Below are 15264 nucleotides of genomic sequence, written 5' to 3'. Positions count from 1 at the left end.
CCTGCCTTTATTACACCTATCTTTATAATACCTGCCATCATCACACTTATCTTTATAATACCTGCCATCATCACACCTATCTTTATAATACCTGTCATCATCACACCTATCTTTATAATACCTGCCATCATCACACCTATCTTTATAATACCTGCCATCATCACACCTATCTTTATAATACCTGCAATGATCACACCTATCTTTATAATACCTGCAATGATCACACCTATCTTTATAATACCTCCATCATCACACCTATCTTTATAATACCTGCCATCATCACACCTATCTTTATAATACCTGCCATCATCACACCTATCTTTATAATACCTGCAATCATCACACCTATCTTTATAATACCTGCCATCATCACACCTATCATTATAATACCTGCCATCATCACACCTATCTTTAAAATACCTGCAATGATCACACCTATCTTTATAATACCTCCATCATCACACCTATCTTTATAATACCTGCCATCATCACACCTATCTTTAAAATACCTGCAATGATCACACCTATCTTTATAATACCTGCCATCATCACACCTATCTTTATAATACCTGCCATCATCACACCTATCTTTATAATACCTGCAATGATCACACCTATCTTTATAATACCTGCCATCATCACACCTATCTTTATAATACCTGCAATGATCACACCTATCTTTATAATACCTGCAATGATCACACCTATCTTTATAATACCTGCCATCATCACACCTATCTTTATAATACCTGCCATCATCACACCTATCTTTATAATACCTGCCCATAAACGTGTCTAGATGTACATAATTGTACCTATAGAACCAGTATAAAACTCCAATATTTATCACTTTACATCTCACCGAATAACTCCACTACCGAATTGTATGAAAATGGATTTTCCTTCATCTTTGTTTACGTCAGTTCTAGCACCAGTGTTGAACCGTGCAAATGTAAAATATTTGTTTTGTGTTTTTTTACTTTCTCATATATAAGAAGTACAGAGTAAGTCTTGTAATCGTGCAAAAAGAAATCGAGATTTTTGGAAATCTCGACGTTTTACACCTCACTGGTACGGAAAAAAACAATTTTGCAATCTTGTCCGTATATCTGTGTGTATGTGTGTGTGTGTGTGTGTGTCTCTGTGTGTGTGTGTGTCTGTGTGTCTCTAAACACGATAACAAGAGTACCGTTACAGCTAGGTTGATGAAATTTCATATGTAAGTAATTTATCAAAATCGCAGATCCGTATCAATTTTTGAGCGATTTCCGATAACCGGAAATGGTACTTTTTAACTTTGAATTTTTCAAAAGCCTATAACTTGAGTACTATTTCAGATAGATAAATACAATTTCACATGTAAGTAAAAAATCTAATTCTCTACCTACAATCCAATTATGAGTAATTTCCGTTTACCGGAAGTACTAATTTACCCTATTTCCAATTTCTCAAAAAACGCATGTAAATTTATGAAGTACTCAAATATTGCGCACTATTATGCACATTTTGTTTTGACGTTCGCTTCGTGCGCAATTCTTTTTTCCTACTAGATTTTATTCTATTTCTAAAAGTTTAAGTAAACAAAAATCATGTCTATATTCCGATTTGCCACACCACGTAGTGTTATATTAGAATATTCGAGAAAATTTAGGGGAGATCACTCCCGGTGTATTTATTTTTTTGTTCTTTTCTAGCACGGCTGGCTAAGACATGCCCATTAAAATGGTTTGTACACGTCTACATTAGTGACCTCCAAAATAACATCTACCATAATTGTTTTACGCGTGCGTACCATAAGGGCTTTCATATTTGAAACACAATTTATATAAGTACGGTGATGCTTAAGATTTTAAACATTATTTTTTTTAAGACTTATATGACTAAAAATAGCATTTATTTACCTTTGATACCAGTTTTACTTATCAAAATTTTTTATCAGTGGTCTAGAAAATGATTTTTGAAAAAAAAAAACGCTTTGTTAATTATTTTTACTTTCTCGTATATACGAAGTATAGAGAAAGTATTGTAATCGTGCAAAAAAAAAAAATCGAGATTTTTACAAATCTCGACGTTTCACACCTCACTGATACGGAAAAACATAATTTTGCAATCTTGTCCGTATGTCTGTGTGTCTGTCTGTGTGTCTGTGTGTCTGTCTGTCCGTGTGTAAACACGATAACTTGAGAACCGTTACAGCTAGGTTGATGAAATTTCATATATAAGTATTTTATCAAAATCGTAGATCCGTATCAACTTTTGAGCGATTTCCGATAACCGGAAGTGGTACTTTTCCTACTTTGAATTTTTCAAAAGCCTATAACTTGAGTACTATTTCAGATAGATAAATGAAATTTCACATGTAAGTAAAAGATCTAATTCTCTACCTTCTGTTAAATTTTGAGTAATTTCCGTTGACCGGAAGTAGTAATTTACGCTACTTCCGATTTCTCAAAAAACTAATGTAAAATTTTAAAGTACTAATAATATTGCGCACTATTATGCACTTTTTTATTGGGCATTAACTTGGTGTGCAATTAATTTGTCTACTAGATTTTATTCTATTTTTAAAACTTTAAGTATTTAAAATGGATTGAAAATCATGTCTGTAGCCCGAGTTCCCATCCCCTGTTGTTTTATATAAGAATATTCGAGAAAGTTTAGGGGAGATCACTCCCGGTTTATTTAAATTGCTGCAAACAAATTGAAAACCTTTTAGACATTACAATAAAAAATAAACCGGGAGTGATCTCCCCTAAACTTTCTCGAATATTCTTATATAAAATAACAGGGGATGGGAACTCGGGCTACAGACATGATTTTTAATCCATTTTAAATACTTAAAGTTTTAAAAATAGAGACAAATTAATTGCACACCAAGTAAACGCCAAATAAAAAAGCGCATAATAGTGCGCAATATTATTAGTACTTTTAAAATTTACATTAGTTTTTTGAGAAATCGGAAGTAGCGTAAATTACTACTTCCAGTCAACGGAAATTACTCAAAATTTAACACAAGGTAGAGAATTAGATCTTTTACTTACAAGTGAAATTTCATTTATCTATCTGAAATAGTACTCAAGTTATAGGCTTTTGAAAAATTCAAAGTAGGAAAAGTACCACTTCCGGTTATCGGAAATCGCTCAAAAGTTGATACGGATCTACGATTTTGATATAATACTTATATATGAAATTTCATCAACCTAGCTGTAACGGTACTCAAGTTATCGTGTTTACACACGGACAGACAGACAGACACACAGACACACAGAAACACAGACAGACACACAGACATACGGACAAGATTGCAAAATTATGTTTTTCCGTATCAGTTAGATGTAAAACGTCGAGATTTGTAAAAATCTCGATTTTTTTCTTTTGCACGATTACAATACTTTCTCTATACTTCGTATATACGAGAAAGTAAAAAGAAGAGGAAAATAAACAGCAACCTGACCTGTACAAAAAATGTATTTTGAAAAATTGAGTCAAAATTTATCACACACAAAAATTACAATAATATCTGCACAAGAATACAGGAACTTCAATTATAAATATAGATTGATACACATTTGGCGCATAACTAAATTTGTAATTAATTAAAATTATAAATATGTTTAAAACTGAAATCTATCATAATAAATATTATATTACATATATATATAGATATATATATATATATATATATATATATATATATATATATATATATATATATATATATATATATATATATATATATATATATATATATGCACACGGAAAAATCAAAAACATTAATTAATAAGGGTATAAATATAGATAAACTGCTCATCAAAATTATTAATAATTCAACCAACATGTTTTTAAAGTATGCATTGTTTTTTAAATAAAATACACTTAATTATATGCCCTAAACAATAATGCAATGCCTAAACATATAAATATTTAAAGCGGCGTTTGTGTTGCCGTTGAATACATTTTAGTGTAAGGTTAATAACCATTTGTTATTTTTAACTGTGATGATATTCGGGCTTTTTTGAATCCTCTAAAACAACCTTGTATTCCTATAAGGTTGTATTAATTACCTATATAGACACATTTAGTTAATGGGGTATGCGTAATATCTAGTTACACATATTATATAATAGTATACTTCTAATAAAAATTGTTTGTTGAATAATGCCTTATTACACATATTATATAAACATCTAAGAAATATTGTATGTTGAAATATGCCTAGTTATACATATTATATACACATCTAAGAAATATTGCATGTGAAATAATGCCTACTTACACATATTATACACACATCTAATAAGCATTGTATATTGAATACTGTCTAGTTACCTAGTTGTTGTTTTTTTGGCAAAAGCTTTTTTTTTTCACTTAGTCTTTCACTTTGGCTTCCTCATTTATCTCCCCTGGAGAACACTCAAACTTCAAGTCGGAAACAGTTTTTTTTTACTTTCAAGTAATTTAATTGCAACTATAGGAACAAAATCACAATTTTATTGCGAAGTTATTAAACTATAACCTAGTCCGACCCCATTTACCAATTAACTAAGCCAAACCCAACTCTAATGAACAATCCAGTTAGCTTTGCCCAACCTAACTGACTAACCAACTAAGCATAGCCCAACATAACTGACCATTAGCCTAGCCCAACCCCACTGAAGTTTAACGCCTTATTAGAACCGCTGTGAGGATGTTGCGAGACATTACACCCCAGCTTGTAAATAATAGAACCACTGCTACCCGGGCACGTAGCAGTAGTGTAGGCGTACCTAGTTCCACTGTTGTATCCAACTTCCTGTCTGTGGACCCATCGGCCCACCGACACATGCTTGAAGTAGCCGTGTGGGTGGGAGACCACAAACAGAAGATTCTCTCCCTTGTGGAAAGTCTGATCGGGTGTTTCGTACTGCAGACATCTGGCGCCCACCTGGTCACACAGCTGTCGCTCGGTCTCTTCATCCAGCCCGTAGGTCGCAGAGAAACCGCAGTCCTTCCAGACTTTCAGGCAGATCTCACTGAGCTGACGGGCCACGTCAAAATCCTGACCCAACAGCGTCGGGTTGTGGTACCTCTGCCACATCCTGACCCACAGGCTGTAGATCTCTGACCGGATCTTTTACAGGTTCTGAGCTAGGTCAAGGTCGTGGGTCACGCAAGAAAAATAAGCCAGATCAATTTCTGCGTTAGGGCCGTCCATGCACCACCCCCGCAGAGATTCTTTCGGACCTGTGACGTCATCGTACCCAACAGCACACTCGCATTTCTCGACCTCTGTTTCGTCATACAACACATGTGTTGCTGTCGCTACATAGACCCTGGCCCAGGTTCTGCTGGGTTCGCTAGACTTAACACATACAGGACATGGGCAGGTTTTATCGCCATCAGTTGTTTCAATATCGATTCGCCAAATTTTCCCCGTCCCGTTCCGTAGTAAGTTTGAACCTCTCAAGTTGTAGCAAGGGTAAGGTGTGGACGTCTCGTTTAAGAACTGTGGTCTTCTCAAACTGGTAAACTTAACGCTAATCCTGACTGTCAGATCAGCGATACCTTTAATCAGACGGTACAAGTCGTCGTCTTGGAAAGCAGCAGGTAGGTGACTTAAAGAAAAGTCTTTGATGGGAATAAAGTCGACGTGACCTGGGTTCTTGGCACACCTTGTCCACCTGGTGTTGGTGTTGTTTTCTCTCTCACCTGTATCGTCTGGCTCGCACTCCTCCACCTCGTGATGACCTGGTGAGGTCAAGGTTAGACACTTATAATTTTAGAATATTTACATCTGAGGTTTTGCAACAAATGTCAAAGAAACGGTCTAGTCAATTGATATCGTTTATGCAAATCGATTTTTGAAAAAATATCAGCCTCACATAATGTATATGTATACGTATTTATATATACATAACTATATATATAAATTTATATAATCTGTGTATTTATACCTTCAAAATACTGTGTTATATCCTTGCTTGCCATTTTAACAATTGTATTTAATGTTAAACGCAATTTAACTTGCCCAGCTGTAACAGACAAAAATAAAATTGGAATGATGTAAAATGAGTATACTTTATACATTATATTTATGCACATAGCAGCTGGCTATCGTTCTTGATATTAAAAAAGAAAGATTTGATTGAGTTTTGCTGTGTGAAAGCATGTAGTATCCTTGACTAACTAGCTCCAAAGTTAGGCGTCGTCACTAAAAAGCTAAAACCCAACAGCTAACGTTACGCAACAAGTCATTCAATAATTTCTTTAAAAATTACAGACAAAAATAAACAGCATTTTTAAATAAATATTTATTGAGCTAGGTTAATTTTGTGTAGGTCATATATGTATCATTTTGTTTTGTAATTAACAAGAATAACATGTTTCAACAACTTGAAGTAACAGGGAAGATATTAATATGTTTTATAAAAATACACCCTACGGCTTCAAAAATAATACTTTAACATATGTTTTCTCCTACAACAAGGAAGTATATTTTGCATACGTTTTCGGTTGGTAACAGAAAGATATTTTTTAAAGCAATATATTTTGAATATTTTACTTATTTTTCTCACTACACTTATGATTATACTTTGAAGTTTTAGAACGTACAATGAACATAACTGAAAAAAACTGTATTCGTCGGCCTATATAAGTTATATCATTATTTAACACATTGTAGTAAAATATTAAATTAGAAGTAAATTTTTTAGACGTCCAGGTCCAGAGGGGGGGGGGGTGAAATGGAAAGGGGGGTGGTCTAAAATTTAGATTTATGTTGAGGTCATACATGGATGACCCCAAACTATACGGAATTTTCGTAAAACATAGAGGATTACAACTCAATGTTTTAGAAAAATCCATCTAAGTATTCGTAGGTTTTTTTAGAAAACGTTCAACCATGTGGACTTTAAACAGCCTGTATTTATATACTTTTATTGGACAAAATCTCAAAAGGGTGCGGTGAAATACTTATTACTGTTTTACGGGGTGTACGTATACATACAAAACAAACAGGTCCGTGCAAAAATACGAATATTAATTCATATATATATATATATATATATATATATATATATATATATATATATATGTGTGTGTGTGTGCGTGTGTTTTGTTGAGTATCTGTTGGTTTGTTTCTAAGTGTGCATTCTACATATTTTTGGTTTTTTAACTTCCTTGTTAGGTATGAAGCGACTGAAACACACTCATTAGACTACAACATGTACACAGCTTGCTAGCGTCTGTTCGTCACTGTATTAACAAAGTGTGCTAAAGGATTTAATTACATGTGTAATGATACAAACCCGTGTGATACCGATACATATAAACTACTTTGATTACATCTACGTATCAGTGGCGTAGCGAGGTCGGGTGTCACCCGGTGCGGCACTTAATGGTGTCACCCCCCCCCCCCAGAGGCGTTGCGACCCTTCCCGGGGACAAACTTTCAAAGTTTTCGAATTGCACCCCCCCCCCTCAAGTTTTCGATTTGCACCCCCCCCCTCAAACTTTCGATTTGCACCCCCCCCCCCCTCAAGTTTTTCTCTATATATTTTGCTATTTTTTGCCTTGGTGTCACCCCCCTAAATGGTGTCACCCCCCTAAATGGTGTCACCCGGTGCGGTCCGCACCCCCCGCCCCCCCCCCCCCCTCGCTACGCCCCTGCTACGTATAGAGAAATGACATACTTACTTCACCAAGCTTTCCGTGCTTGCTAAAAACATATTCATCATCTGACAGGAAAATCCCAGCTATATTTAGCCACAGGCATGTGACGGGATGTTTTTATGACTCCTTGAAATTTGACACCAGTGACCTAAATACTTGTTTGACAGTAGAAGGGTGTTTAAATAACTGTTTTGTTAAATACATCTTACGCCAACCTTTCTGTTGTGAATGGTATACCGCTTATCAGTGGCGTAGTGAGGTCGGGTGTCACCCGGTGCGGCACTTAATGGTGTCACCCCCCCCCCCCCAAGAGGCGTTGCGACCCTTCCCGGGGACAAACTTTCATGTTTTCGATTTGCACCCCCCCCCCCCTCAAACTTTCGATTTGCACCCCCCCCCCTCAAGTTTTTCTCTATATCTTTTGCTATTTTTTGCCTTGGTGTCACCCCCCCCCCCCCCTAAATGGTGTCACCCGGTGCGGTCCGCACCCCCCGCCCCCCCCCTCTCTACACCCCTGCCGCTTATATAGTTTAGTTAAGTTCTCGTTTTTTAAACACGACGTTCCATGGGGCAGGTGAAGTAGAGTAAACCTTTTTTTTTTGGTCTCGGCTTATGAAGGGATATTAAGGTCAGCACTGATCCCAGTGGACTGTACTTTCCCAACGTGAGTTAGGTACCCATCAGAGCTGGGTGGACTCAGGGAAGTTATACTGACTTGAAACTTGGATTAGAACTCGAGACTGTTGGGTTCGCTCTACTTCTTGACCAAGCCGTACATAAAATAAGAAATACTTACATGTCAAAGGTTAAAGATTACCGATTAAAAGGTCCCACACTGCGGTACTATAGGAATGCATCAGTGTGTACACACTTTTGATAATAAACATTTTTTCATAGATTTAGTGTGCTAGAAATTCCACTAAATCGATGGATTAAGTTAAAGATTTTCGTTTCTACCAAACATACCAGATTAAATTAATACTAACAACCTGACACACCTATTTTCGGAAGAGTCCATTATCAAACATCGGTATGCACAATCATCCGTTTGGGTATGGGTAAACCCAGCATGATTTGCAGTTGTCGATTAACGTGTAATACGGGTTGCCATGTCAGGTTTAGAACCAATAGTTTGATCTTAACTATCAAAAGATTTAGTTAGATCCTTCATTCTTATGTCTCCACATATACAGGTGTTATTTACTAGTTCTTACTTTATAATTTACCTATAAAGCGCCGCTCTTGTAGTTAAACAGGGATATGAACATAAGTTAACATTAGACATCGTCTAATTACATAGAACTTTATCTTGCTCATAGTAACGTTTTAGGTTAGTTATTTTAATTAACAATATGTATCGATGAATTGAACTTAAATATTTTTCTAAAATCGTATCGCGATACTTGTAAAAAAATGTATTAGGAACGGTGTGCCTGACCATACAAACATACCAAACACACAGACTAAAAAACGTCCAGCATAAACATTATACAGGCCTACTTATTTTTTTTTGTCACTGGAAAACTACACAGAAAAACAAAGTAAATACTTCCGTATCTAAGATATTTGTTTTTAATGCAGACATTTGTGTTCTATATGGCAAAACAAAATACAGTTAAATGAATCATTAATAGAACTACAAATAACATGGACATTGCTATTGGATAATACCATAAATAAAGAATGTGATAGTTATTTAGTTAAATTTTACTTAAAGTGTTATGTAGAATATTAATTATCAGATAGTATCAGTGGCAAATTTTAAAGCAACAGCCAATAGAGAAAGATATTAAGGCCCGAAAATGGGGATGGATCGGACACACGTTGAGAAAAGAAAAAGAAAACATCGCAAAACATGCATTGGACTGGAATCCCCAGGGGAAAAGGAGGGTGGGCCGGCCAAAGAAAACATGGAAGAGAACGGTTGAGGAAGAGGCAAAAACAGCTGGGCTATCATGTGCACAGATTAGAGGAGCAGCCCAAAACCGAGTCCGCTGGAGATGTGTGGTTGCAGCCCTTTGCTCCCCAGGGGCCATAAAGGAGTGATGATGATGATGATCAGTTTTTATAATGTTAGCAATACAAATACATAACTGTAATAAGTAGCAAACGATAACACATTTACATTTTGTGAACATAAGTTAACGAATGGACCCGAGATCCGTATCACTAGTATATAGGCTACAGTCGTGGGTATCCTACATTATTGTTGACGTATACATGACTTAAAAATGACAAGTAACTTGCCTCATATCAAATTAAGTAAAGATATATTTTACTAGAAGTTTAAAAAACAAATGTATAGAACAGTGGAGCTAGTGTATTTAGCTGTAAACGTAATAAAGTAAGAAACAGTAATATTGTTATATAACATTTTTACAAATCAATCTTCGATACCGGCCACTTTCTAATTTTTAACAGCATATGTATTTCAACGTTATTGTAAATAATGTTTGCTCGTGTGCCCTAAATATAAAATCATGTCAATTGTATCTTAAAAACTACACTAAAACCGGCAAGAAAAGTATGTGTTTAGGTAATGTTTATTTTCGCCTTGTGACGCTACTGTTAATGTGTCTTGTGTTACTGCCGTTGTTTACTTTTTTATCAAGTTTCTGTTGGTTTATTTTCCATTTAGTTCGACTAAAACAAAATAAAAATTGATCTGCAATCCAGGTTATTTTACCAGAGCCAAATTTAGACTAAAATTAGTGGACCCCAATCTTAGCTTAAGCGGTGTCCGACAAATCTTAGATTTAGCTTACTTCACCCCCGTCTTAGATTAACCTTAGTCCAACGTTTTGCTTTGTCAAACCCAATAAACCTTGATTAGCTTAGATTATCACCCATTAGCCTAATCCTGTTCCACTAATCACAAAACCGATTTAGCCTAACCCAACCTAACCTAGCTTCCAAGAATTAGTCTAGTCCAAAACACTGAAGTTACAACCAATTTATTCTAGTCCCATTTAGCCTAGCTTACCACCCATTAGCCTAAATCACCCTCACCCCCCCCCCCCCCCCCCATCATCTTAAAACCCATTTACCCTAATCCAATCCCACTGAAGTTAAACGATTTATTAGAACCACTGTGAGGGTGCAGAGACCAGTTACACCCCAGCCTGTAAATGATGGCACCACTGCTGCCAGGGCAGGTAGCAGACGTGTAGGTGTACTTGGTGCCGTCCCTTAATACTTCCTGTCTGTGGACCCACCGGCCCACCGACACATGCTTGAAGTAGCCGTGTGGGTGGGAGACCACAAACATGAACTTGTCATCTTTAGGGCTCTCCTGCTGCGCGGACGTACTAGAAGCGAGCTGGCTGGGTGAGTTGTTGTGTTGTACCAACAACTTGAACAGGTCATCTTTAGGGCTCTCCTGCTGCGCGGACGTACAAGAAGCGAGCTGGCTGGGCGAGTTGTTGTGTTGTACCACCAGCTTGAACAGGTCCCCCAGGAGTTGCACGGCAGTAATGTGCTGACCAGTGCTCAACGGGTTGCCGTACCGCATCCACATCCTCACCCACAGGTCATCGCTCACGAACCGGGTTTTCTCCAGGGTCTCGGCTAGGTCAAGGTCGTGGGTCACGCATGAAAAGTAGGTCATGTCGCTGCTGTCGCCTGGCGCGTCCATGCACCACCCGCGCAGAGTTTCTTTCGGACCTGTGACGTCATCGTACCCAACAGCACACTCGCATTTCTCGACCTCTGTGTCGTCATACAACACATGTGTTGCTGTCGCTACATAGACCCTGGCCCAGGTTTTGCTGGGTTCGCTAGACTTAACACAAACAGGACATGGGCAGGTTTTATCATTTTGATCCTTAAACATTTCAATTTTTCGCCAAATTTTCCCCGTCCCAGTCCTCATTAAACTACTTCCTCTCAAGTTGTAGCAGGGGTAAGGAGTTTTCGTCCCTATTAAAAGTTTCGGTCTTTTCAAACTTGTAAACTTAACGTTAATCCTGACTGTCAGATCAGCGAAGCCTTTAATCAGACGGTACAAGTCGTAGTCTTGGAAACCAGCAGGTAGGTGACTTAAAGAAAAGTCTTTGATGGGAATAAAGTCGACGTGACCTGGGTTCTTGGCACACCTTGTCCACCTGGTGTTGGTGTTGTTTTCTCTCTCACCTGTATCGTCTGGCTCGCACTCCTCCACCTCGTGATGACCTGGTGAGGTCAAGGTCAAACGTAACATTTAAGAAAAGCGGGATCAGGTATTTAAAATAATTAAACTACATCCCTATAAATAGAGAAATGTTACATTTATAAAGCGAAAAAAAGTCATCAGTATTGGTGATGTAGGCATAGAAAAGGGGGGGGTATACCTATAATCATCTGATTTTCTTCCAGGCATCTCTTCGGGTGGGGGGGGGGAAGGTAGAAAGTCTACCCCCCATCGAACGAAATGAAATTTTTATAGAAAATGTATACTTTAACAGTGACCGCCCCCCCCCCCCCCTGAAATTTTAGTCCGCCCCCCCCCCCCCTCCGAAAATTCCAACTGGCCCCCCCCCCCGGAGAAAAAAGTCATGAAGAAACACTGATTACTATGTTTAAAAAGGGCTACCGCTACCCTTGGGCTACGTCCAAAAGGGTCTTTAAACATTGTAACAAATGACAAGTTATCAAATGATGAAATAATAAAACACGAATAACCTTTGTCATAAGAATTGAATAAATCAGATATGTACCTTCAAAGAACTGTGAAATATCCTCGCTTGCCATCGTAATATTCAGTGCAAATCATTCAAAAACATTGTGATATAGTCTAAGTATATAGTACCTATATGTCAGATAAAGCTAGAGAACATCACTGTCACACGAATACATACAACAGCTGGCCAAATGTGCAGGATATGTTATGTTAGCCACACGTCGTTTGAGTTTTATTTATCAAACTGGAAAACACAGCTAATTTTAGAAACCGGATCTAAATGTCACAGCATGTGACTACCTCGTTATTTGATGTTTACTGCTAGATATAACCTAGATAGATAGGATGAACTTGTCGTTTTTTTAAAAAATAGAATATGTATATATATATATATATATATATATATATATATATATATATATATATATATATATATATATATATATATATATATATATATATATATATATATATATATATATATATATATATATATATATACTACTAAAAGTCAAGTTTGTTTACATGTTTGAATATTTATTTGTTTGTTTGTCCGATCGAGTATTGTGATATGCTCTACTCTATCTGGAGAGCTGTATAATAGTATGTAGGTAGAGAATAATTTTTTAATGCAGACAGACTGTTAATCACAAATTTATTTAAAGACGGTAATTAATTTATTGATTTATTCATACGTAGAGTAATTCTATTTTTTTAAAAAGTTTAGAACGGCCACTACACTCGGCGGGACCGTGACGTCACAGTTTTTTGTTTCCTCTTTAGTACAATAAAATGGCGGCGTCTATCGAAGATAATTGTGTTCCCATTCAAAAGTTTAACGCGTTCTAAATCTAATTTTCTGTCGGTCATAACTTTAACAATACGTCCGTTTGCTGTATTTATTACGTTCCAACACTTATATCAATTTTCAACTGTCTTTTTCATTTAGTTTTACGATAAATTTCTCTAGATCTACAATTTGTCCAAGAAAGTTATTTATAGATCTAGAATCTAGAATCTAAATCTAGGTCAAATCAAAAATGTATTAGTTATAGATCTAAATACAAACCAAAAAAGAAACGAGACTTAAGCAAACCAGTCGTAGATCTAGAATATAGATAATTCTATCTAGATTTAGATAATAATGAGTTTCTATATACTAAAATATTTTAGACCTTTATTATTTTGTATAAATCTTTGTTTCGACTATGCAAATTTTGAAGTGCTGGCTCCAGGGCGTATTTGCGCAGCTTAAGATTCATATGCTGCTTCTATACCGGAATTTTGCTAAAATAAACGTAAATTCTAAATATAGCTCAGTCGTAGATCTAAAATTTAGATAATTCTATCTAGATTTAGATAACAGTGATTTTCTATATACTAAACTATTTTAGACCTTTATTATTTTATATAAATCTTTGTTTGGAATATGGTAATTTTGAAATGCTCGCTCCGGGCCTATCAGCGTAGCTAATGATTAGATCTAGATCTAGCAAGAAAAACTAAACTTAAGACTTAAGCAAGCGAGTCGTAGAATCTAGATCTAGATAATTCTATCTAGATCTAGATAATTTCAGAACTTCTTTATTTTATATAAATCTTTGTTTGGCTAATGTAAGATAAAATTTAATTTGAAAGTTACTACTACTACTACTAGACTTAGATCTAGATCTATGCGCGTAAATCATGTTGCATAAGGAGACTCATAGTATAGTATAAACATTCACTTGTGACGTCACGAGTAAATAGCTAAGTTGGTAGTGTAGCCGGCTCTCATGCGGGTGGCACAGGTTCTAGACCAATATGTCAATGAAATTTTTTTTTTCAATTTTTTTTTAGATGTGAATGATAGAATTGCCTATCTGAACTTGGCAGGATACAGGGCAGGTGAAGTAGAGTTCATCTGTTTCTTTGTCCTAAGCATATGAAAGGATAGTGTGGTCAGAGACATGCTCGGCTGGAATCGTTTTTTAAACAATAAAAACATGTCGTCTGAGACTTGGCGGGACACTGGGCAGGTGAAGTAGAGTTGAGTAGATCACCTGTGACGTCAGTATATGAAGGGATAGTCCGAAATCGGTGTTTTCGGTGTTTTTAAAAGATAAAAAACATATTTTTGAATGTAGGGTCTGTTTTTTGTGACGATAAGTGACACTGCTTTAGCGTAGCGAGGAGGGGGGGGGCGGGAGGGAGAGGGGAGGCGGGGGGAGGGGAGGCGGGGGGAAGGGGGGAAGGGGGGCGGGGGGGGGGGACATATGTTGGGGCGCCAAAATGGTTTCGAAAAATAAATTGAAAGGTTGAGGGGGGCTCAAATCGAAAGTTTGAGTGGGGGGGGGGGGGGGGTGCACATCAAAAGTTTTAGGGGGGGGGGTTGCAAATCGAAATCTTGCGGGGGTGGGTTCAAATCGAAAAGTTTGTCCCCGGACGCCGGGAAGGGTCGCTATGCCTCTGAGTGACAGACGTGATGTTTTTTGATGGATGACCCCCGAAACCCACAGTTATTTTTTTTTTTTTTTTTTTTTTTTTTTTTTCCGATACTTTATTTATAGGCCTACATAAACATTTACAAAACGTCTAAAATACCTATTTACCCTGGTTTCTCTTTCAAAAACCGACGAGTGACTTCGAGGAGCGAGTCCTCACATGGTGTACCTTTGTATGCTCCTTCATGCCCTCTAATGGGAGGGATACGGTACAATCTCGGCAGTCATACAGTGTTACTTCTTGATGATTTTCTGCAAAGTGCGCGTATATGTCTGTGTGGTACCCTTTGTCTACACAAAGATCACACCGTAAGAATCTATAGTGCATTCTATGTTCGTGCTTTTCCGTTTCCTCAGCTGTTCTATTTTGTTCTGGGCAGAACCTACAGCGTTTGTTGTCATGAGTAAATTTTTTACATTTTATTATTTTTTTCTCCTCTGTGGGGCTATCTTCCTTCTTCCTTTTGAAGCTTG

General features: G+C 36.9%; 2 protein-coding genes across 2 annotated transcripts; both read right to left on the bottom strand.

The window, feature by feature from the left end:
- Positions 1-3764: 3764 nt before the first annotated feature.
- Positions 3765-6005, bottom strand: LOC131953467 (uncharacterized). Its single transcript, XM_059316653.1, has 2 exons — positions 5934-6005; positions 3765-5727 (listed from the first exon to the last, which is right to left on the bottom strand). Exons 1-2 carry the CDS (start codon positions 5965-5967, stop codon positions 5114-5116), a joined length of 648 nt encoding a protein of 215 aa, XP_059172636.1. The 5' UTR covers positions 5968-6005; the 3' UTR covers positions 3765-5113.
- A 4660-nt stretch (positions 6006-10665) lies between these two features.
- On the bottom strand, positions 10666-12432 carry LOC131953477 (uncharacterized). The gene is made up of 3 exons (XM_059316664.1): positions 12345-12432; positions 11012-11820; positions 10666-10924 (listed from the first exon to the last, which is right to left on the bottom strand). Exons 1-3 carry the CDS (start codon positions 12376-12378, stop codon positions 10694-10696), a joined length of 1074 nt encoding a protein of 357 aa, XP_059172647.1. The 5' UTR covers positions 12379-12432; the 3' UTR covers positions 10666-10693.
- Positions 12433-15264: the final 2832 nt, after the last annotated feature.

Source organism: Physella acuta, unplaced genomic scaffold (genome assembly GCF_028476545.2).
Source record: "Physella acuta isolate Inbredline_101_S28 unplaced genomic scaffold, ASM2847654v3 ptg000924l, whole genome shotgun sequence".
NCBI lineage: Eukaryota > Metazoa > Mollusca > Gastropoda > Physidae > Physella > Physella acuta.
This window is presented reverse-complemented; position numbering and strand designations above follow the sequence as displayed.

Excerpts from the sequence above, each read along its gene's own strand:
- LOC131953467 (XM_059316653.1), bottom strand. The coding sequence starts at position 5,967 with ATGGCAAGCAAGGATATAACACAGTATTTTGAAG. Across the intron at positions 5,728-5,933 it reads TATAACACAGTATTTTGAAG|GTCATCACGAGGTGGAGGAG; the intron begins GTATAAATACAC and ends TGACCTCACCAG.
- LOC131953477 (XM_059316664.1), bottom strand. The coding sequence starts at position 12,378 with ATGGCAAGCGAGGATATTTCACAGTTCTTTGAAG. Across the intron at positions 11,821-12,344 it reads TATTTCACAGTTCTTTGAAG|GTCATCACGAGGTGGAGGAG; the intron begins GTACATATCTGA and ends TGACCTCACCAG. Across the intron at positions 10,925-11,011 it reads AGGAGAGCCCTAAAGATGAC|AAGTTCATGTTTGTGGTCTC; the intron begins CTGTTCAAGTTG and ends CCTAAAGATGAC.